The sequence below is a fragment of the Perissodus microlepis genome, chromosome 14, assembly GCF_051167445.1.
Source record: "Perissodus microlepis isolate ML-2025 ecotype Zambia chromosome 14, ASM5116744v1, whole genome shotgun sequence".
NCBI lineage: Eukaryota > Metazoa > Chordata > Actinopteri > Cichliformes > Cichlidae > Perissodus > Perissodus microlepis.
Genome location: NC_140474.1, coordinates 36,008,013 through 36,030,433, shown reverse-complemented (window position 1 = coordinate 36,030,433; position 22,421 = coordinate 36,008,013). Strand labels below are relative to the sequence as shown.

Sequence of the window (22,421 nt, the reverse complement as noted above, 5' to 3'; positions counted from 1 at the left end):
AGCCAGAATCACAAATACAAGTTAAAATTCCCCGTATACAATAAAAATAGTGTTTGCAACCCGCTAAAAACCCTGCCGGCAGAAATAACTATACACTATTAAAACAAGGCTAAAAAATGTTTTCCATATGCTAAAATTACCCTCCCACAGTCCCATAATCCCACAGTCCAGCCACACATGGGCGAATGGTCCTTATCTGAAAGAGACAGGAGAGGAACTTCTCTTCCGGTATGGTAAAACTCGCCAGCAGCAGACCAGGGAGGAGGCTCCTATCGCAGACCTGTCTCCTCCTGACAGCGCGTCGCCGCACAGTCCCGCCCCACTCCACACCTGAACACGGCCTCCCTTGTCTCACCGTCAGATGCAGGCAGAGGGGCATCCCTGCCCTGTTGTGAATTGCGGCCATCGCCACCCACTGTTGCCGTTCCTGCCGTTGGGACTGGATCGCCGAACGACTCGCGGCACCCCACAGTCAGGCAGCAGTTCCTTCCACACACGTGCGGGCTTGCACGCGTTCCTTTTTCTCCTGCTCACCTTTCGTGCGTCGCTTTTCTTGTCTCTGCGCTCACTATCCCCTTTAACAGGTCAACCTGGCGGCTGATAGGCCACCTTGGGGAACGCCCCCACCTCACAGGTGCCTACAATTGTCTGTTTAGTTCACAGTGGATTAAAGGAATATGGTACAACATTAACACACATAATATAAATATGAGGATAAAACCATGCAATATAAATATCAATAAACAAACATGTAATATAAATATCACAATAAAATCAACACTATGTACCAATACACAGATTGATAAAACATAAAAACACAAATTTCCACTGTGTGACATATACACATGTAGTCAGTTATAGCCAAACACCTTTGATTACTGAATTGCATTACATTACATTCACTTCATTAATGAAGTGAATGTAATTCACATTTGTGTGAAGATTTGTCTGAGATTAACTCTTTGGGCTCTTTACCTTACAATATAACATACTTGAGTCAAAATTTGTTGACTGTTTAATTGGTGCCACATGAATAAAACTGAACAGATCTAAAGAAGATGTTCCTGAACTTTGGGTTTATTCGAACAGGACGGATGGATAACCACAGGACTTTTCCCCATATGATAACTACAACACAAAATAAATTAAGACAGATCACTGTCCCAAACTTAAAGATAAAAGAGCATTTACTGGACTTGTTTTGTCAGTGAGGAGCAAAGTACAATTAGAAGTGCTTGTTCTGATGAAAAGTTAAACTGTAAACAGCAGCGTAGTGAATAAGGATCTGTGTCCACGAATCCTCAGCAGTGACAACACTTAAACATCATAGTTCAAAATCCTTAATGCACACCTTTCTCTCCACGGTGTTCAAATGCTCTTAGCTGTTTAAGTAGAGGAAAAAGTCTGACATATTTCATGACCATTAAATGTTAGACAAGGCTCTGAAAACGAGGTTACGGTTACAAACAAAAACCTCTGCTTGTGCACACAGACCCTAAATCACAACAAATAAGACAATAGTAAGACAAATTACTACAAAGTCTTGTTACCACTCTTCATATACCAGTCTGACAAAGTCCTGAATGCAGCCTGCATGTTAGTACATCAAGGTCCATCTGAGCTTTAAATAAACTACACTCAGCTTTTCCTTGGATTTTCAGAGTTGCTCAGTTCATACAGGAACTGCAGCAGTCGGGGTTAACGTGTCGCTGTGTTGCTCCTCCATCTCAGCCATTGAGACTAGTCGCAATTTATTCTGAGGAAAAAAAGAGAAACAACAAGACATTTTTAAAAAGTTTGTATTTTTAGAATTTTTTTTACCTAGAACATAAACAACATAAGCAAAAAAAGGATTAGGGCCGTGCGATATGACGATATATATAAGATGATATAAAAATATCTATCGTTTCATATTATACACTATTGTTTGTTTTGTGGTGTTGCAAAATAAACTGTTTACGGCAATATTTTTTTCATGATTTTGATGGTCACTGTAGTTGCTATATTATTTCTTAAAGTTCTCTTTCTCTTATACCTACAATAACCACACTATGGACGGACAAGTGACTGTTTTTACGCGTACTTTCATTACCAACAATGACGGTAAAACCATTGCGTGGCTCCGCCGTCTGCTTGTTTATTTTCCACATAAACCTTTCACAATAAAGCTAAAGTGTCTGTTGAGACTTTTCAAAATAAACTGAAATGATATACATTATTCTCAAACATAAAATTTCAGAATATGCATCAAACAAATTACCTCAAATAAAAACATCAAGTAACTATAAATGGCGCTTACAGTCACCACGCAGATGAAGGCACAGAGAATACCAGCATGGCCAGCAAGGATGAGGCAGAACCAGCTAGCTCCAAACAGAAGGACCAGTCGAAAGAAATCGAGGACCTTATTGTTAAACGAGGGGCTACCTCTGTAGCATGGACATGGTTTGGTTATGAAAAGTCTGACACGCCCCAGAAAACTGTACTATGCAAATTATGCCACAAACTGGTCCCCACCACCACTCAAACACGACAAACCTCTTTAACCACCTACACAAGAATCACATGAAAGAGTTTCGAGAGAGTTTACGAATGAAAAGCAAAAAAGAGCCGTCAGGTGCTCAAAATAATCCTTAGACTCAAACGTTAGAACAGGCTTTTCCTTGCAGCACGCCGTGTAATAAATACTCAGAAAGAAAATGGCGGCCGTTTAAACTCATGTCTAAAAATGTATAGTTTCATGCCTTGGTCAAAACACTCGACTCCAGGTACACGACGCCCAACTGAAAACATTTCACATAAGTCGAGTTGCCCGAGAATCACAGAATTTACAGAAAATGCACTATTTTGTGATATATATCGTTATCAGGAGAGATATGTCTTATATTGGGATGTGAGATTTTGGTCATATCACACAGCCCTACAAAGGATTATAATTCACGTAGAGTTGCATACACATAGCAGCATTCTGTTGCAACAAAAGCAGTTTATAATTAAAGTAACATACATACCCTGAAAAACTAAATCAACCACAACATTAAACTCACCTTGTTTCTGTAGAGAAGGTGATCAGGGTTTTTCTTCATTTCCTGAGACCAGCTGCTCTGGATCATCACCAACTTGTATCTTCATCTTTTTTTTCACTCGGGGAAGTCTGTCCTTTTCTTGGCCATTGCTCTGCACTGGAAAACCAAAGTGTGTGATCAAAGGTGAAATAAGGGATATTTTTCCATTGCAGGACTTAGAGTGCTTCAAGTAGTGATAGCTGTTGATCCATTTCTCAAATAATCTGTAAGGATCTGGATTTTTAAGAAAGATACAAATATCTCTGCTTATATTTGGCTAAAAGCTTGATATAGATAAGGGATATAAAGCCCCTGCACACCAGCACTGCGCTTATATTATAGTTCAATCAAGAAATAGTTATTATTGATTTATTATTGAATTTTTTTAGTAATCATTATTAGTATTTAATCACATTAGCACAGTGGGGTGACAAAAATATTCCACATACTAGAAATGCTGCTCAGCATTTCATAAATTACATTTTCAACAAATGTTGGAGCAAAAACACAGTTACAGGGAAAATGTGTCTGTCTGCAAATATTAACTAAACATTTCTATGTGCTACAAAATAGACATAATTGTAAATGTGCTGAGGTGAAACTATACTTTCAATAATTTTACCACTACAGTCTGTTAACCACCGAAATAATCTATGCTGGTCAGCTAGCTAAAAGTATTTACTTTAGCAGCCCAAATCAGAGGCTAACATTAGCATTTGCTAGCATCAGCCAGGAAGGTCTGAGGCTTAAACTAGGGTTAGTGTAACTTTTCCTGAAACCCTTTAAAGTGTACAGTAGAGCCAACTGTAAAACACAGGTATTGATACAGTACTTATTAGAGTCCTAGAATAATTTCTAGGACCATGAAGTTCTCACTTTCCCCAGTTATCCACATCGCTGACTTTCGCTAATTAGCTAGTTAGCAGTCACAGCTGTGTAATACCCAGAGAGACACAGACAGCTAACTATAATATTTATGAAAACTGGTTCAGCCACTGAAGGGAAAAACTGGTGGTATCACAGTAAAGATTATTTTAACATTAACTAAAATGGAAAGCTTAAGTCATGTTAAACCTAAATAACAATTATTTAAAAAAATGAGTCAGCAAAATATTCCTGACTTGTCTGGAGACAGCCGAAACCAGTTAACAAATAAATTAATAATAATAATAATAATAATGGATTGCATTTATATAGCGCTTTTCGGGACCCCTCAAAGCGCTTTACAATACCACTATTCATTCACTCTCACATTCATACACTGGTGAAGGCAAGCTACAGTTGTAGCCACAGCTGCCCTGGGGCAGACTGACAGAAGCGAGGCTGCCATATTGCGCCATCGGCCCCTCTGGCCATCACCAGTAGGTGAAGTGTCTTGCCCAAGGACACAACGACCGAGACTGTCCGAGCCGGGGCTCGAACCGGCAACCTTCCGATTACAAGACGAACACCCAACTCTTGAGCCAGGATTGCAAAAGAATTGCGATTGTGGCATTAATTAACAATTTAGAAAGAATTAACAATTCTTTAAGAATTAAGAATTAACAATTCTTTCTAAATAAAAACGCGGAGTCTTTTGAAAAACATTATTTTAATAAAAGAAAACATGAGTTTTAATACTTACCACAGAAATTTGAAGGCAGTTTCTCCAACTTCAGAGTCCAAAATCCAGATGAAGCCTGAAAGAAGCCTACTGGCTGCTCTTGCGCTTACTTTTCCCTCCTTTTCAGGTTCTTTTTCCCACAATGCATTGCAGTAGTTGAGAAATACAGAAAAATACCTGTAAATGACTAATACGGAAAATTCCTTCACGTTTATACAGTAGATTGTACTGTATTTTTACTGAATTTTTTTTTTTTACACAGTGTGTGGTGAGGCAGTTAGATAATATAATTGTTCGAAAGTAAGACAAGAAAGAATGTTCAATGTTAAAGAAAAAAAAAGACATTCAAACTTTAGTCTTAAAAATTTTAATCCAAGGAAAAGGGGGATGTCATGTACTGATATATGGCTGTCTTAATGTGATGACTTTTAAACTGGATGTGGTGGTCCGAAGGAGGCCCCGTTACATGGTAGTTGTCAGATCGACAGCATTCAATAAAGCAAGAGAAAGACCGTGCTTTATGTCCTGATTTAATTCAGCGTGCTCTGCCTAATTCAGTAATAAGGTGGGCACACAACAGTTACTACTACTTTTACATGCATTACCATGTGGACCTACGATCAACACTGAAGTTCCTTCAACGGTAAAATTTCTTTTATTATGGATTTATTTTTGTGCTTACGGAGATAAATTTCCAATAAAAATGTTATGAATGCAGCAGCTTATTGAGCTTAAATACTAACCTTCATAGGCTATTGTAAAAGCTCAAGGGATCGCTATTTATTCAAGTTTCAAATTCGCGTTTGTAAAATAGTTTAAAGTCAGAGTCCTCAAAAATTGCGGATAAATCACTGTACACAAGAGTTTGTAACAAATTTCAGGTGAATTTCACTCTGTACAACTACAACGGGGAAAAGGGGAAACCTTTTTATCAAAGGCACAGTTAAATAAAGTGACATATTTCACAGTACAACGACTTTATTATACACGTTTCGTTTGTTTATATGTTCATTGTTTATTCATTCATTTGAATATTTTTATTTATTTTTCCCGAATAAATGTGATTTCTTTTCTTTAAATATTTTTTTAAACGGAGGGACTAACTCAGTTCATTTTAACAAAGGAAATAAGCAGACTTAATTAACGTGATGAATTTTCTTTATGGCTTTCAGTTACTCGTTGTTTATAAGGAGGCTAATTAATGATCAAAAAACACGTTACATATTACAATAATTCAATAATTAAAATACTTATGATTAGAAACTGCGAAACTAAATGAGAATTATTATTTTTAAAAATCTGATAATTATAGGAAACTTATTCTGAATCACTCCGCGTCGCCTGCGTGACCCTGGGAGTCAAGGTGACGAGGATGACGTGTAGCGCGGCAGGTATAAAAGCAGAAGCCAACGTTCGAATTTGGTTTTCACATGAGAGTGCGAGCAGGAGGTCTGTTTAATAGCGCTGTGAAAACCTGTTTGTTTCCAAAGTTTTAAAGCTAGTGTTTGAAACGAGGATTCAAACAACCCAAAAATGAGCTCCGGTGGAGTACGGCGTGAGCGGTACCTGCTCTCCATTGGTGTCACCCGTATTCTCGATGAGCGCTATGGTAAAGCTTAGTAAGCTAATAAGTATAATAGAATATTTAAGCAAACAAATACACCTTAGACTGGCCTTTTATTACTTTAAAGTGAGGAAGATTTCATGAGTGTGAGCATTTCAGGTGAAATATGTCAAACTTTAGAAACTGCAATTTTGGGCAATTTTGGTTTGAAAAATGCTAAAAAAACAAAAACAAACACTCAATTTAATGCACGCGCCATGGAAACGACGTCACTCATTAGAACCTGCGGGAGGCTGACGTCTGACGTCAGTGCGGTCATCCTGGAGTCCTGTTTTTGTATGTGGAGGGTTTGAGTTTACATGTTTTAGCAACTGGCCCTGAATTAGACGATAAAGTTAATAAATTACGAATCTGTATAGAAGCATGATGGAGCTGTGAGAGTTCACAGAGGCAGTCGTTGCGTTTATAAAGCTGGGAAATTTTGAGGGAGGTTAGGGAGTCCTCGGAGATGTGGCCAAAATTTGATCTTGCACGCATTATGTGCAAAATCAGTTATAGCTACTGATGCTGAATTAAGTATATCATATTTATGTGAGTGCATTGTGTATTGCCGTGTCTGTACAGGTGTCCAGATGTATGTTATGTGCTCGGTGAGAAATCGAAACTGTGTGCATGCAATAAGCAGGTTGGAGGTTTCTCACCTGACTTTAGCTGTTTTATTTTCAACAGACTGATGCTTAAATAAAATAAGAATAAGTGCTGAACATGAATTCATTATTAAACATCACTGAAACTCTATGCAGCCTTACTGACAATGTGTCCATAATTCACAAATATTATGGATGACATTCATTTATCATGAAATGTTAAAGTAGTAGTAAAGTTATTCTTTACTATGAGTTGTACATTTTTAATTTACATGCAGCTAAAATGTGAATTTGCAAATGAATTCTATCATCAGGACATTTTTACTGTCTGAACATGCTAACAAGCAGAGTTTGGTGCTGTGATCTTTGGTTTAAAACATGAAATTTAGTCATGTACAGTGCAAAACCATTTTTCTCACCTTCTACCAATCTTAAGGCTTTCATAAAGAGTGAGTTCTGCTGCGGGCCTCTCATTGCCTGTGTGTAGAAATAGCATATGATGATATAAAGCCATGTTTTGACATTTAAATCCGTAATTTGTCTGATTATGTCACGATTAACACAGATGATCTTTTTGTTTTCTCGTAGCTGAGCTGGTGAGTCCTGTCAGCGTACGCCAGATGTTCATCACTAACCTGAGGAACCGTCCTTTGAGCCCCAGCCATGTGGACTCTATGAAAAATCTGGTCCTCTCGTTAAACCATAACCTGGTTACGGGGACGAAGGCGTTTCCTTATATTGCCTTCAGGGGATTCTTTAACAAACTGCTGCTGACGACACCTTTCACCCATGTGCCAGAGAGTCAGTTGGAGAACACCACTCCATCTCCTCCTACCAACTCACCAGCTGGTTTAATTGTGCCGCCTGCAGGGTCCCACCTCCATTCACGGTTGCTCACACCTCTGCTTCCAGAGAAGGCAGATCTTTCTGTCCTGAAGGCAGATCAGAGGAACTGCGTCTGCACCCTGGATGTCGACGGCGACACCATCACCAGAGTCATTTCCACTGTGTATTGCACAGAGGAAAGGGAAATGACAAATCGATGGAGAGTTACGGACTGCACCTCTGACGGCAGAGTAATCATGTCGGTGCTCTGCCAGTTTCTGAAGAGGTTTACACAGGGTGCAAAGAGGAAGCCTGCAGAGGAGGAGAGCAGCAGCAGGAGCCCCACTCCACCAAGGAAACGTCTCCGGCTGTGATCAGTAATGAAGCCTTTCCTGGACATATGGCATATGGATGTTACATATGGATGTTTCCTCGTGCTTTGGAGCAAACTTTCTAACTCCTCATGTCTGCGCTGTGTCTGGAAAGGCTGGAAACACCTCTCCATCTTACACAGAGACCATCATGATGCGGCTAGTCTGAGGAGTTATTTCTGTACATATGTATATAGTTTTTTTTATTATTGAGATACACAGGTCAGCGTTTTCAGTGCGTCTTGCACTTTTCTTTATTTCTTGGTGCTGGCCTGTGTGTTTGATATGACTGCAAGGAATACAAGACTGACTTTATTATATAATCTGCGTAAAATGAACCAATAATCCATGAAGACAGTGCAAAGTGTAAATTATCGTCTGCTGCATCTCAGACTTTGGCGAGAATGAACAATGTGGTAAGTAAGAAGTAATGTTCTGTCTCTAAAATGATGTCCCAAAATATTAGAAAACATCTAGTCCAGCCTAGAAGTAATAAATGCATGAAGTAGTTTTTCAGCGTCACTCTGAGACAGGATATTTCTTATTTCAGAGATATTACGCAAAGATTAGAATTGGAAGAAATCAGTTCTAGATATTTGTTTAATATGTGCATTGAAGGACATATCCTGGTCAATAATGACTCCAGGGTTCCTCACAGTGTTACTGGAGGCCAAGGTAATGCCATCCAGAGTAAGAATCTGGTTAGATACCATATTTCTAAGATTCTCAGGGCCGAGTACAATAACCTCAGTTTGATCTGAATTTAGAAGCAGAAAATTAGCGGCCATCCAGGTCTTTATGTCTTTAAGACATTCCTGCAGTTTAACTAATTGGTGTGTGTTACCTGGCTTCATGGATAAATAAAGTTGGGTGTCCTCTGCATAGCAGTGAAAATGTATACTATGCCTTCTGATGATACTGCATTTAAATTGTAAACAGAATTGGTCCTAGCACATCCATAATTAACCTTAGATAAATATGATACAAACCACTGCAGAAATCAATACCTACAGGATACTCTAATTGCTTTAATAAAATATTACGGTCAAAAGTATTGAACGTTGCACTGAGGCCATGAGAAGATGATGTGTAACCTTCACTAAAGCTGTTTCTGTGCTGTGATGAGATCTGAAATCTGACTGAAACTGTTCAAATAAGCCATTCCTCTGAAAATTATCTGTTAGCTTTTTAAAAATTATTTTTTCAAGAATTTTTGAGATAAAAGGAAGGTTGGCGATTCGCCTCTAACTAGGTAGGACAGCAGGGTCAAGAGATGGCTTTTTAAATCAGTGTTTGTTTTTTTTGTGTGACTATGTACAGAACAGAAGTCTGAACAGACCAACGACCTGCCAGAGAAATCCTCCTCCAAGCGCTCCGCTTCTCCATCCGTGGAGCTGCAGCTCAACGCTGGCCGGCTGCAGCTTGACGGTCTTCCTCCGGGGGCCGGAGCTGCAGGCCCTGGTCTACGAGTGGCCCAGGTACGACTATTGGACCGCAGAACCAGCAGCAGACCAAGAAGCCGACCTGGGACTCCAAATTCCAACACTTCATCCACCCCAACCCCCTCAGAGGAGCAGAACGATGGAGAGGAGGAGGCAGCAGAGCCTGAGGATGAAGTTCAGGGTGCAGAGCTCGAGAGTTCTACAGTTTCTGCTCCGACCCTGCGACTCCTCAAGAGACTCTTTCAGCTCCTAATAGCGGCTGCTATGGAGAGAAACCCCACTCAGTTTCAGCTGGATTCAGGATGTCATCGCTCTCCAGTGCAGTATCATGCGACACCTATCCATCAAACAGAAGGCCTCATCAACAGAGTGGCACTTTGAGAAGCAAATACACAATCAAGTGGAACATCAGAGGACATGAAAAAGGCTGAGCTACAGAACAGACTGAAGCCTGGGAAAACGCCATCAGCTTCTGCCTCTGGACTGGTGAACCCCATAGGAACAGAAACGGTTAAGAAGGAACCCGAGAGCACTGTAAATGCATGTGCTCAACAGAACTGCCCCACTGCCCCCACGATGTGGCCCCACAGTGGCCAACAGAACCACAGGAGCCAGACAGAGCCCCAGGAGGAGTGTGTGAGCACCGATGAAAAGCCCTCCTTCTCAATCACCAGCAGTTCCTTCACAGATGCACCATCTAGAGGCAGCCAGGAGCACGACACAGTAAAGTTTGGATCAGCACCTACTCCAGGTACACATCATCAGAAATGTCAAAGCTGCAGTCTAAATGTATCACTTTATACAGCTAATAATAATAATAATGATAATAATAGTAATAATATACTCAAGTAATCATTACGTTACTCTCTCCTCATTATACATGTAACGGGGGCCATGGTGTGCATGAGAGAACATTTAATTTGAGGCTATAGCAACATTATTTTACATATTTAAATTAATATAAATACATTTTTAACTTTAAGAAATTGTGTTAATAGTCATGCTGTTAGGCTGAATTATTATTAGTATTAACATCTCCACTTTCATAACGTCTGTTTTGCATTAAAGCACAGAGAAGGCCTCAGAACTGAGAATGGTTATATGCTCACCTTTCTTCACTGCAGGCACTACATGCTTGTTTGAAGGCTTACACACATTCACTCGCACACTTTAACACACATGCATTCACACGCGTGCACACTGACCAACTCTGCTTCATCCAGGAGATGCAATACTGTCAGAACTCTTTTTTTCCCCTTATAATGTAAGAAAGAGCTCCAAGCAGATGGGAAGAAGGCCTTTTTATTTCATGCCTCAGTCTAGGATGGATGGGATGCATAGATTATTTTATTTGGCAGATCACTTAAAATTGTGATTCTGTTATTTCTACTTTTAATAATTTATCAGTTTTTTGTCTTTAGGAAAATGTTTCTTCAAGAAAGTGGAAATGTGATTGTGATATGGGATGTAAATACAGTGAAAGACTTGAGCTCTTTTGGCAGATACTGTGTATTGTTAAACTATCAAAACAAGCATTTTCTAAAGTGGAAACAAATGAAAAGTTCATTTTAAAAGACCTGAGTTTTCTCTCTTTTGAATGTTTACTGTTGCTATTAATTGAATACTCACTGCTGACATAATCGATGGTGCTAACAGTTTTCTTGCATATTTTGTGTCGTGCAGCCCCATTTACCAAAAGGATACATGGCCATTTAAGAGAACATTTTATTTTCAGTTACTGAGTTATGAAGAAAAAAAAGTTATTCAGATACAACTTGCTTTGCCTTCTATCTCAGTAATAGTTCCTGTGCACTTTTTTCCTTTATAGTAAAATATCAAAAACTGTCTTTTTTCTGGTCCTTCTTTTATCTCATCTCATCAATTTGTCTCTTTTTTCCTCTCCTGTCCCTCAGACATAAAGGCTGCTCCTGCACTGACGGACTCACTGCTGCCCAACACACTGCCCTCCATCACCAACCTGTCCAGCTGCATGAAGGATGGAAAAGAGGAGGATGGGGGTGAATTTGTCACTCTGTGGCCACATGTGACAGTTTAAGAGCCTTCGTATTGCTGTGTTCTGCTATGAAGCACACGAAGATGTAATTAGCTTCTAGCGGTTGTGTGTGTTTGTGTTTTTGTGCACATCGATCGAGCTGGACAAACTGGATGCAGAGATGATCAAGCTCTTGGCCCATCAGAGGATCCAGCAGCTCTTTGCTCCCAAAGTGCCCAGTACTCAACCTCCCCCCACCACCAGCACTACCCCAAAAACCTCAGCACCCCACCCAAACAGTAAGACACCTTTGCACTACAATTTAGTCTGTTTACTTGTCAAGAAGTCAGTTTTTCTGCTGTTTGATTGCTGTTTTGTTCTAATTATTAAAACCTACACTCTCCTCCTTCCAGGTCAGAAAAAGGTGCAAGCCAGAGCGGTCTTTTACCCTCTGACAGGAAGAGGAGCAGCTGTCAGCATGTGCTATAGGACGTTACACATAGGATCAGGTAGGACATTCAGTCGCTGTGACTTTGACCCTGCTGCATTCTGTGCCCTGGCTCTGAGCCACTCTTAGGTTTCACCTTTGATGGGGAAAGGTTCACGTAGGAGAACAGTATTAAAGCTGGTCTCACGTAGTTTTTTGAAATCATACCAGTTCACCAAACTGCAGTTAATCATGTTTGATTTAGGTTATATTCTTGCCTTGTGACTAAAGTTTAGTAAGACCGAAGTAGAACATAGGTAGGGCCCCATCATACCTGCTGTGTGGTGCCTGGCAAATGTCACCGTACAGCAAAATTGATGTTACATGTTGTAAGCTGTCATCTCTGCTGGTCATGCACTTCTCCATTTTTATAATCTGGTGTGTTGTTGCACTGCTGCTGCAGCTGGGTTAAAGTCTGTTTTTAATGGCATCCTAACATCATATCAGTACAGAAGTTTAGAGATTCACAGGTTTCACAGAGGGAGATGTTGAAACTTGGCAGAAACTTTAAAATTCCTTGGCTTCCAACTTTGACTTCTTCTCCTTCTATACCAGCGCTGATTTGGAGGACGGGCAACACCTATTGTTCAGAAGAATACTGCAGCACGTACATGCACCGTAACAGCTAGCATGAATGGATATAGCTGTGTGATGGTATTACTGGTGACACGCAAAGCTGCCAACACAGCAGGTGTACCAGGGCCCTTAGTTTGATCTGTTAGCTTTTTAAAAATGATTTTTTTAAGAATTTTTGAGATGAAAGGAAGATTAGAGATTCATCTATAATTTGCTAAGACAGCCGGGTCAAGAGATGGCTTTTTAAATCAGTGTTTGGGTTTTGTTTGCGAATATGTACAGAAAAGAGAACAGAAGTCTGAACAGACCAACGGCCTGCCAGAGAAATCCTCCTCCAGGCGCTCTGCTTCTCCAGCCATGAAACTGGAGCTCAACGCTGGCGTGCTGCGGCTTGACGGTCTTCCTCCGGGGGCCGGAGCTGCAGGCCCTGGTCTACGAGTGGCCCAGGTACAACTGTTGGACCGCAGAACCAGCAGCAGGCCAAGCAGCCGACCTGGGACTCCAAATTCCAACACTTCATCCACCCCAACCCCCTCAGAGGAGCAGAACGATGGAGAGGAGGAGGCAGCAGAGCCTGAGGATGAAGTTCAGGGTGCAGAGCTCGAGAGTTCTACAGTTTCTGCTCCGACACCGCGACTCCTCAAGAGGCCCTTTCAGCTCCTAATAGCAGCTGCTATGGAGAGAAACCCCACTCAGTTTCAGCTGCCGAGTGAGCTCACGTGCACCACTGCACTACCAGGTCAGTCAGTCATAATGACTACCAAAATATGATTTCTTTCAGCACCCAAAGTTTAAAATACCTCTTTATATATGCAGTTTAGACTGTTTCTTCAATGTTGCTCTTTTGTTTGGATTTCTAGGCAGCAGTAAATGGAGGAAAAAAGAAGAGCTGCTTGGAAAGCCCTTCAGGAGGCCTCAGCATGAACTGGATCCCAATGGTCTAGTCCCTTTGCCAGTCAAAATCTGCTTTTCATGCAACAGGTCAGCAGTTCTGGAGCACAGTGCAAAGAAGTAGACGAAGCCCCGAAGCAATGACAGCAGGTACTAATTCTATTTATTTGGTCTCTCAGGAGTTGCAGGTTGGCTCCGCTGATCCAGTGCGATTACTGTCCCCTCCTGTTCCACATGGACTGTCTGGACCCTCCACTCACAGCTTTACCTGCCGGCAAATGGATGTGTCCAAACCATGTCGAGCACTTAGTAGTAAGATGCACTGTGCTGATTCTAAGCTAAAGCTGCTTTCCCTTTCCTTTTATTGATGTAAATTTTTATTGATATATTTTTGTTTGCTATGCAGCTGAATCAGAGGAGCCTCAGCCTGTCCAGCCGCTGTCAGCTCTTCGATCAGTTCCAGGACAGGTTGTCCCAGCACGCAGTTAAGTTGGACTTCCTGCGTAGAGTACATCGACAAAATGCTCCCAACCGGCGCACCACTCACCAGCGCAACAAGAAAACCATCAAGGTAGACGTGCGTCTCAGTGTGACGGTGCAGTGTGTTGGATTTCATATAATCCTTTTTTCTTGGCCACTGGAACACAGGTGGAGATCTAGGAAATTAATGGCTTTAATAATATATCTGTTACACTAAGACAGTAATACCTAGATACTGACATTCTGTCTTTTTTCCAGCTTCTGAAATTTAAGCAGTTGTGCACTTGTATATGAAGTGATGCTATTTTTAGACACATCTGAACATACTGGTTAATTTGCTAGAAAGTGTTAAATTGTCTCTAACAGTCAGTGTTTTTATTCAGGTGCCAGATGCCATCAAGTCCCAGTACCAGAATCCTCCGCCCATGCTGCTTCCTGCAGGGGTGCGCCAGCTGGAGCTGGTTTGTAGTGGCATTCCTGACCATCAGCCCACAAAGCATTTCACCACAGAGGCTGAGCAGCAGGAGGTAGGCACAAGAGAAACCAGCAGCTGCCTAACATGTTCTTTAAGTCAGATTGTAACGATAGTTCCCTGAAACAGGCTTTTGTGTGCTACAATCTGTGTCATCTGATGTAATAGGATGTGAGATTAATAGAAGAGCAGCGTAACCTCCTAAGACCCAAACTCTTTCATGGCATGCATTTTTAATTTCTCTTTGCTATTTGGGCTGATTGGGACCTGATGAATGTAAAACCAAAGAATTGTCAGATTTTATTTTTTACCTGATGTTTGTTTCTGAGAAAAATGAGATCCACATATGAGGACATTCGATTTAAATTTCAATAGAACAGTGGCAGTATAACGTCCTCGCATGTGGAAATCAGGCCTTTGTAGAGCAAAATTTTGTATTTTGGTCTAGCCAACCCAAAATGTGATGTTCACATATGTGGACACCAGGTCCTAGCAGGTTAAGGATGATTGATTGCTTTCCTTTTCATTTTGGATGATTGGATGAGAGTTTGGACAAGAAGTTTTTAGAGAGTTTGATTTTTGGTGTAGATGAGTGAAACACTGACACATCCTGTGTACTGTGTTTATCAGAAAGTAACAGAAAATTCAGTTTCAGAAGTTCTGAAAGCTGAACCAACTGCTTCACGGCACTTTGCAACAGTTGCATTAGAAAGTCTGTTTTTTTCACAGACTGTAGAGCTTTGAGTAATTAATTGAAAATTGCAGCAAAAGATAAATTCTGGTATCTGTTTGTTTGTGTGATATAAATGAATCTTTGATGAAGGGGAGGGCCTCTCAACAGAACTGCTGGTTGCTTCTTTATAAAAACATACATGTGTTGTGTTGAACAGTGGCTTCAGGATGTCATCGCTCTCCAGTGCAGTATCATGCGACACCTATCCATCAAACAGAAGGCCTCATCAACAGAGTGGCACTTTGAGCAGAAAGCAAATACACAATCAAGTGGAACATCAGAGGACATGAAAACTCAGGCCTCATTAGAAAGGACTTCTTCCCCTGACCCCTGCTCTAAAGCTTGCAGTACACCCAGTGACTCCCAGGGGGCCTCTCTTTCCAAGGACAGCCCATCAGGGCTAGTTCTTTGCAAATGCACCGTGACACCATGTCAGAACTGTAGGAAACCTAATGGGCCTCTGGAATTGGTTCAGCCTCCCAGAGCCAATGGACCTGTAGACTGTAACAGTGCCTCAGATTCCTGCAGGCAGGCTGAGCTACAGAACAGACTGAAGCCTGGGAAAACGCCATCAGCTTCTGCCTCTGGACTGGTGAACCACATAGGAACAGAAACGGTTAAGAAGGAACCCGAGAGCACTGTAAATGCATGTGCCCAACAGAACTGCCCCACTGCCCCCACGATATGGCCCCACAGTGGCCAACAGAACCACAGGAGCCAGACAGAGCCCCAGGAGGAGTGTGTGAGCACCGATGAAAAGCCCTCCTTCTCAATCACCAGCAGTTCCTTCACAGATGCACCATCTAGAGGCAGCCAGGAGCACGACACAGTAAAGTTTGGATCAGCACCTACTCCAGGTACACATCATCAGAAATGTCAAAGCTGCAGTCTAAATGTATCACTTTATACAGCTAATAATAATAATAATGATAATAATAGTAATAATATACTCAAGTAATCATTACGTTACTCTCTCCTCATTATACATGTAACGGGGGCCATGGTGTGCATGAGGGAACATTTAATTTGAGGCTATAGCAACATTATTTTACATATTTAAATTAATATAAATACATTTTTAACATTAAGAAATTGTGTTAATAGTCATGCTGTTAAGCTGAATTATTATTAGTATTAACATCTCCACTTTCATAACGTCTGTTTTGCATTAAAGCACAGAGAAGGCCTCAGAACTGAGAATGGTTATATGCTCACCTTTCTTCACTGCAGGCACTACATGCTTGTTTGAAGGCTTACACACATTCACTCGCACACTTTAACACACATGCATTCACACGCGTGCACACTGACCAACTCTGCTTCATCCAGGAGATGCAATACTGTCAGAACTCTTTTTTCCCCCTTATAATGTAAGAAAGAGCTCCAAGCAGATGGGAAGAAGGCCTTTTTATTTCATGCCTCAGTCTAGGATGGATGGGATGCATAGCTTATTTTATTTGGCAGATCACTTAAAATTGTGATGCTGTTATTTCTACTTTTAATAATTTATCAGTTTTTTGTCTTTAGGAAAATGTTTCTTCAAGAAAGTGGAAATGTGATTGTGATATGGGATGTAAATACAGTGAAAGACTTGAGCTCTTTTGGCAGATACTGTGTATTGTTAAACTATCAAAACAAGCATTTTTTAAAGTGGAAACAAATGAAAAGTTCATTTTAAAAGACCTGAGTTTTCTCTCTTTTGAATGTTTACTGTTGCTATTAATTGAATACTCACTGCTGACATAATCGATGGTGCTAACAGTTTTCTTGCATATTTTGTGTCGTGCAGCCCCATTTACCAAAAGGATACATGGCCATTTAAGAGCACATTTTATTTTCAGTTACTGAGTTATGAAGAAAAAAAAGTTATTCAGATACAACTTGCTTTGCCTTCTATCTCAGTAATAGTTCCTGTGCACTTTTTTCCTTTATAGTAAAATATCAAAAACTGTCTTTTTTCTGGTCCTTCTTTTATCTCATCTCATCAATTTGTCTCTTTTTCCTCTCCTGTCCCTCAGACATAAAGGCTGCTCCTGCACTGACGGACTCACTGCTGCCCAACACACTGCCCTCCATCACCAACCTGTCCAGCTGCATGAAGGATGGAAAAGAGGAGGATGGGGGTGAGTTTGTCACTCTGTGGCCACATGTGACAGTTTAAGAGCCTTCGTATTGCTGTGTTCTGCTATGAAGCACACGAAGATGTAATTAGCTTCTAGCGGTTGTGTGTGTTTGTGTTTTTGTGCACATCGATCGAGCTGGACAAACTGGATGCAGAGATGATCAAGCTCTTGGCCCATCAGAGGATCCAGCAGCTCTTTGCTCCCAAAGTGCCCAGTACTCAACCTCCCCCCACCACCAGCACTACCCCAAAAACCTCAGCACCCCACCCAAACAGTAAGACACCTTTGCACTACAGTTTAGTCTGTTTACTTGTCAAGAAGTCAGTTTTTCTGCTGTTTGACTGCTGTTTTGTTCTAATTATTAAAACCTACACTCTCGTCCTTCCAGGTCAGAAAAGGTGCAAGCCAGAGCGGTCTTTTACCCTCTGACAGGAAGAGGAGCAGCTGTCAGCATGTGCTATAGGACGTTACACATAGGATCAGGTAGGACATTCAGTCGCTGTGACTTTGACCCTGCTGCATTCTGTGCCCTGGCTCTGAGCCACTCTTAGGTTTCACCTTTGATGGGGAAAGGTTCACGTAGGAGAACAGTATTAAAGCTGGTCTCACGTAGTTTTTTGAAATCATACCAGTTCACCAAACTGCAGTTAATCATGTTTGATTTAGGTTATATTCTTGCCTTGTGACTAAAGTTTAGTAAGACCGAAGTAGAACATAGGTAGGGCCCCATCATACCTGCTGTGTGGTGCCTGGCAAATGTCACCGTACAGCAAAGTTGATGTTACATGTTGTAAGCTGTCATCTCTGCTGGTCATGCACTTCTCCATTTTTATAATCTGGTGTGTTGTTGCACTGCTGCTGCAGCTGGGTTAAAGTCTGTTTTTAATGGCATCCTAACATCATATCAGTACAGAAGTTTAGAGATTCACAGGTTTCACAGAGGGAGATGTTGAAACTTGGCAGAAACTTTAAAATTCCTTGGCTTCCAACTTTGACTTCTTCTCCTTCTATACCAGCGCTGATTTGGAGGACGGGCAACACCTATTGTTCAGAAGAATACTGCAGCACGTACATGCACCGTAACAGCTAGCATGAATGGATATAGCTGTGTGATGGTATTACTGGTGACACGCAAAGCTGCCAACACAGCAGGTGTACCAGGGCCCCTGGTTTGGTGACTTGGAACTGAGCTAATCACTCTTACAGATATAAAAATGGGAAGTGAAGCAGAAGCAGTGTGTGGAAAAACTAACAACACCCCATCATTCATCAGCTTGCAGAACCACCAGACAGATTTGCTGATGTGCTTGGAGTCATTGCACTGCCTGATCCTTGGTGACTTTTTTTGGACTTTAGCTCCTGGGAATATTTTGCAGCTGTCTTGCATGTTTTCCACTTGAATAGTGAATAATCTTTCTCATGGTAGAAGTATGAGCGTGTTTGGGACTGGCTTCATGCAACTTCAGATACTGACATGCAGCACTCATTTATTCTTTAAGACATCTTTCCTCTTTGGCATTATGTTGACACACACCAGAATGCTTCTGAGTTTATAGAGGTGGTCACTCATGCTGATAATCAGTTAATCAGTTGTGTTTGATTAGCAGTATGTACCTGCTACTTGTCATCTTTATTTCTATGGAAGCAACAATGGTTTGCTTAGTGTTTCATACACTTTTAACCATGACTGTACTTCTGCACGACAGGCAGCAGTACACGACAGAGTATAATATAATAATATACGGAGCCTGTACTAGCTCCCAATCTCTGCATCATTAGTCAGGTTGAGTGATAGTTGATACCGTCATCTTTAAATCGGAGTATTTTAAGCAAGTTGTCTGTGAAAGTAAGTTCTTAGACCTGTGAGGGTCACAACAGGACCATGTGGAATAGAAACTACTGAACAAAACACAATATGTCACATTGGAGTGCAGGTCATTAAAATACATTTTGACACGTCAATATTGCAGAAAAAAAATCCATGTTGCAAATCTGTATTCTTTGTGTTGTGGGAAAGGGTGTTTAAGTCTTTAACTGTTTCTCTAAGGTGCTGACATGGATGTGTGCCTTACAAACTACGGTCACTGCAACTACGTATCGGGGAAACATGCCTGTATTTTCTATGATGAGGTGAGGCCGTTAAACTACATCACTCTGCAGAGCACTCCTGTGGTTGTTAGTGACCAAGATGTAAATTGTGTGTGTGTGTTTGTCGTCCTTCAGAATACCAAGCATTATGAGCTTCTGAACTATAGCGAGCATGGCACCACAGTGGATAATGTCCTGTACTCATGCGATTTCTCTGAGAAGACCTCACCATGTCCACCCGGTGGCCTGGTAGCCAAAGTCCAAGGAATCATTCGTAAGTACATCTCCGTCATCTGTTTGGATTGGCTTGAAGGAACCCAGGTCTGTGTGCCCAGTTTGACTTGGACTGCTGATGAGGTCGTCGCTCATAGATTTTGTATGAACCTTTTATGAATATCCATCCATCTTCTTCCACTTAGCCACTCATCTGTATGTGTTCTGGTTAAAATAGTTAAAATTTTATTTGTGAAGAAATCATAACATCATTGCTTCTGTAAATTAAAGGAATACTTTAATTTATACTCTAATACTGAAAAGAATCATTTTTAGTTTGGCTAGAATTTCAGGAAGTGTAGCCCCCCATGTGCTTAATGTCAGTGTCCTGTTTGTTACACTGACACTGCTCCTGCAGTATTGGTCAGCTTTTAGTGTTCTTCATCCAAATTGTGGTCAAGGTCACATTTGTCATTCTTAATGGGTACATGTAATTAGTTTATGCAGTGCAGTGAACCAATGACAAGAAAACTTATCACCTTCTTGCTGTAATTCATACCTTACAGTAGCCTATGAGATGTGCTGAGCTATGCGTGCTTATTTTTAAGTGAATAATATTAGCTTAATATAAAACTAAAATAAATAAGTGAACATCATCATTAGCTGTCTTCAGTCAGCCCATGTTCTTGGACTGCAGCTGCTGGCTCTTGTTCTGCTCTGAGTCCCAGTGAGCTCATTGTATTCTCATTGTTGGAGAACTGCACACGAACCAGTTCTCCGTCTGTTGTAGGTTCTGGTTAGAGTGCCAGCTTGAAGTGCAGGGAACAAAACAAACCATGAGTTTGGTGTTGGAGTTCATCTCCATCCATAATGGCGATCTAGCCAGCGAGCCTGCTGGTAGAGAAAACACCAAATGGGAAAGAACGGGTTGTCTTATTATTATCAGTTGCAATTTCAAAGTAAAAGTAAGGATGTAGTAAACGTACAGTACAGTGGTAAACTTGGTGCATGTGGCATTGTAGCAATGAGAAAGGTAAATAAATAAAGTGCTAAAATGAGCAGTCAGATATACTTGTTCTGTGGCAGACCACGTTATGTAAAATCTGAATGTTGCTGGTATCACATAAAGCTTCCAGTCTTAATCTGTTATTAAAGATCATTTGGACAGATGTTTAATTAGTAAAGAGCTGCAGTGTGAAACAGCATTAAATCAAATTTCTCTGAAACTGTTTATAGATGATGAGTGTAAAACATGTTTGCCAGAGTTCAGCTTTCCACATGATTTTAGTCTCATTTTCAAAACAAAGTGTTCATTTTTTATTTTGTGGATAAAATGTAATCAGTGAAATCTTTTCATGGTTGCATCGTCTCCACATTAATGGAGTTTACTGTGACACTAGTCTGTACAGACGTCTTTCTCAGACCTGCTGCATTTCTTCTTTGCGTAGGTCGCAGTAAGAAACGGGAAGAGGACGAGGGAGCCAACTCCATGGTGGGGTTGCTGCCAGTAGGAGGAGTGATGAGTAGCCAATGTCAGGGTGGTGCTGAGCCGTCTTGTAGCTGCAAAGCGAGTAGCTCCAGTCTAATTGGAGGCAGCGGGGCGGGCTGGGAGGGCACGGCCCTGCTCCACCATGGCAGCTACATCAAACTGGGCTGCCTCCAATTTGTCTTTAGCATCACTGAGTTTGCCAGTAAGCAGCCCAAAGAGGAGCAGGCCACTACACCTGCTGCCAGTTGCACAAGCACCAACACCAGCAGCAGCAGTGTCATCAGCACCACCCTCACCACCACCTCTAACACCTCCACACCACCACCACCCAGCACTGCCACAACAAGCGGCTTTTCCAACCAGGATGAGGCTGACTCTGAGACTGTACCTCCCCACCAAGTGCCCGTACTGCGTTCTAACTCTGTTCCATAATCCGCACAGGAAGCCCCGCCCTCCCTCTTATGTTGCACCTTCTGTGTCACGATGAAGGGAAAGCTGCACAGCTGGTTGGTCAACAGGGAAAAGTTCTTTTTTGTTTGTTTGTTTTAATGGTTTATATCTTTGCATGAACTTGAAGTATTATTGACAATCTCTTTTTTTCTTTTTTCTTTTAAATGACTGACGTAACCGTTAGGACCGTTAGGACTTTGAGCAAACATTACTTCCTTGCGCTCAATCTTTGTTTTTGCCAGTATATTAGTTATGTATGGTGTAACCTTTTTGTCAGTCAGCCCATTTAGCACAAACATTTTTTGTTTTTTTCCTTTGTAGTATTCAATTCCATACATTCTAATTTCTTTTGCTGCTTTTGCACCACAGGTAGCTATATATGTATGAAAACATACATGCTTATACACTATAACATGTATATATAATGTAAATACATTTTAATTCAGTGCCTCTCGATTGGAGAAACATTGGATTTCATGTAGATTTGCCATTTTTTGGTTTTTAACTGTACAGCTCATTGAATTTGTGATACTGTGTCGAGTACCAGACGTTTTGTGATAAAACTTGTTCTTAGTCTGTACTTTCCGCTGTAGTCCATCTGTAAATACCGTATAGTTTTAGCATTCATTTTAACATCTTGTGCTGCTGTGTATATAAGCACTCTTTGTTTGTAGCTGCTTGTCTGTTCAAATCTGTAAATACAGAAAGATTTTCTAAGAACAAACTCAGTGTTTATGCCTGTTATTTTCAGCCTTTGAGCACTACTTTGAGCTCTAGTTTGGTTTTCACTTTCTGAGACAGCAAGTTCAGTACTGATAGGGGTGGATCTACAGGGGTGGCATTGGGTGGGCATGTGCCACCCTAAAATAATCTTTGCCACACCCTAGTTGTTTGCATATGACATGTTGT

General features: G+C 41.1%; 2 protein-coding genes and 1 long non-coding RNA gene across 3 annotated transcripts; 2 read left to right on the top strand and 1 right to left on the bottom strand.

Moving 5' to 3' along the window:
• Positions 1-845: 845 nt before the first annotated feature.
• Positions 846-4,812, bottom strand: LOC146374330 (uncharacterized). Its single transcript, XR_014802136.1, has 3 exons — positions 4,690-4,812; positions 3,048-3,182; positions 846-1,756 (listed from the first exon to the last, which is right to left on the bottom strand). It is a non-coding gene; the product is annotated as an uncharacterized LOC146374330 (long non-coding RNA).
• Positions 4,813-5,971: 1,159 nt separating this feature from the next.
• On the top strand, positions 5,972-11,686 carry LOC146374329 (uncharacterized). The gene is made up of 4 exons (XM_084951196.1): positions 5,972-6,277; positions 7,468-8,491; positions 9,396-10,268; positions 11,431-11,686. Exons 1-2 carry the CDS (start codon positions 6,202-6,204, stop codon positions 8,076-8,078), a joined length of 687 nt encoding a protein of 228 aa, XP_084807322.1. The 5' UTR covers positions 5,972-6,201; the 3' UTR covers positions 8,079-8,491; positions 9,396-10,268; positions 11,431-11,686.
• Positions 9,935-22,248, top strand: LOC146374328 (PHD finger protein 12-like). The gene is made up of 16 exons (XM_084950170.1): positions 9,935-10,268; positions 11,431-11,561; positions 11,671-11,809; positions 11,924-11,934; positions 12,856-13,312; positions 13,434-13,554; positions 13,644-13,776; positions 13,871-14,035; positions 14,328-14,471; positions 15,307-16,006; positions 17,168-17,280; positions 17,408-17,546; positions 17,666-17,755; positions 19,320-19,402; positions 19,496-19,634; positions 21,022-22,248. The coding sequence occupies exons 1-16, from the start codon at positions 9,935-9,937 to the stop codon at positions 21,492-21,494; spliced, it is 3,372 nt and encodes a 1,123-aa protein (XP_084806296.1). The 3' UTR covers positions 21,495-22,248.
• Positions 22,249-22,421: the final 173 nt, after the last annotated feature.

Excerpts from the sequence above, each read along its gene's own strand:
- LOC146374329 (XM_084951196.1), top strand. The coding sequence starts at position 6,202 with ATGAGCTCCGGTGGAGTACGGCGTGAGCGGTACCTGCTCTCCATTGGT. Across the intron at positions 6,278-7,467 it reads TATTCTCGATGAGCGCTATG|CTGAGCTGGTGAGTCCTGTC; the intron begins GTAAAGCTTAGT and ends GTTTTCTCGTAG.
- LOC146374328 (XM_084950170.1), top strand. The coding sequence starts at position 9,935 with ATGAAAAAGGCTGAGCTACAGAACAGACTGAAGCCTGGGAAAACGCCA. Across the intron at positions 13,313-13,433 it reads GTGCACCACTGCACTACCAG|GCAGCAGTAAATGGAGGAAA; the intron begins GTCAGTCAGTCA and ends TTGGATTTCTAG. Across the intron at positions 14,036-14,327 it reads GCAACAAGAAAACCATCAAG|GTGCCAGATGCCATCAAGTC; the intron begins GTAGACGTGCGT and ends GTTTTTATTCAG.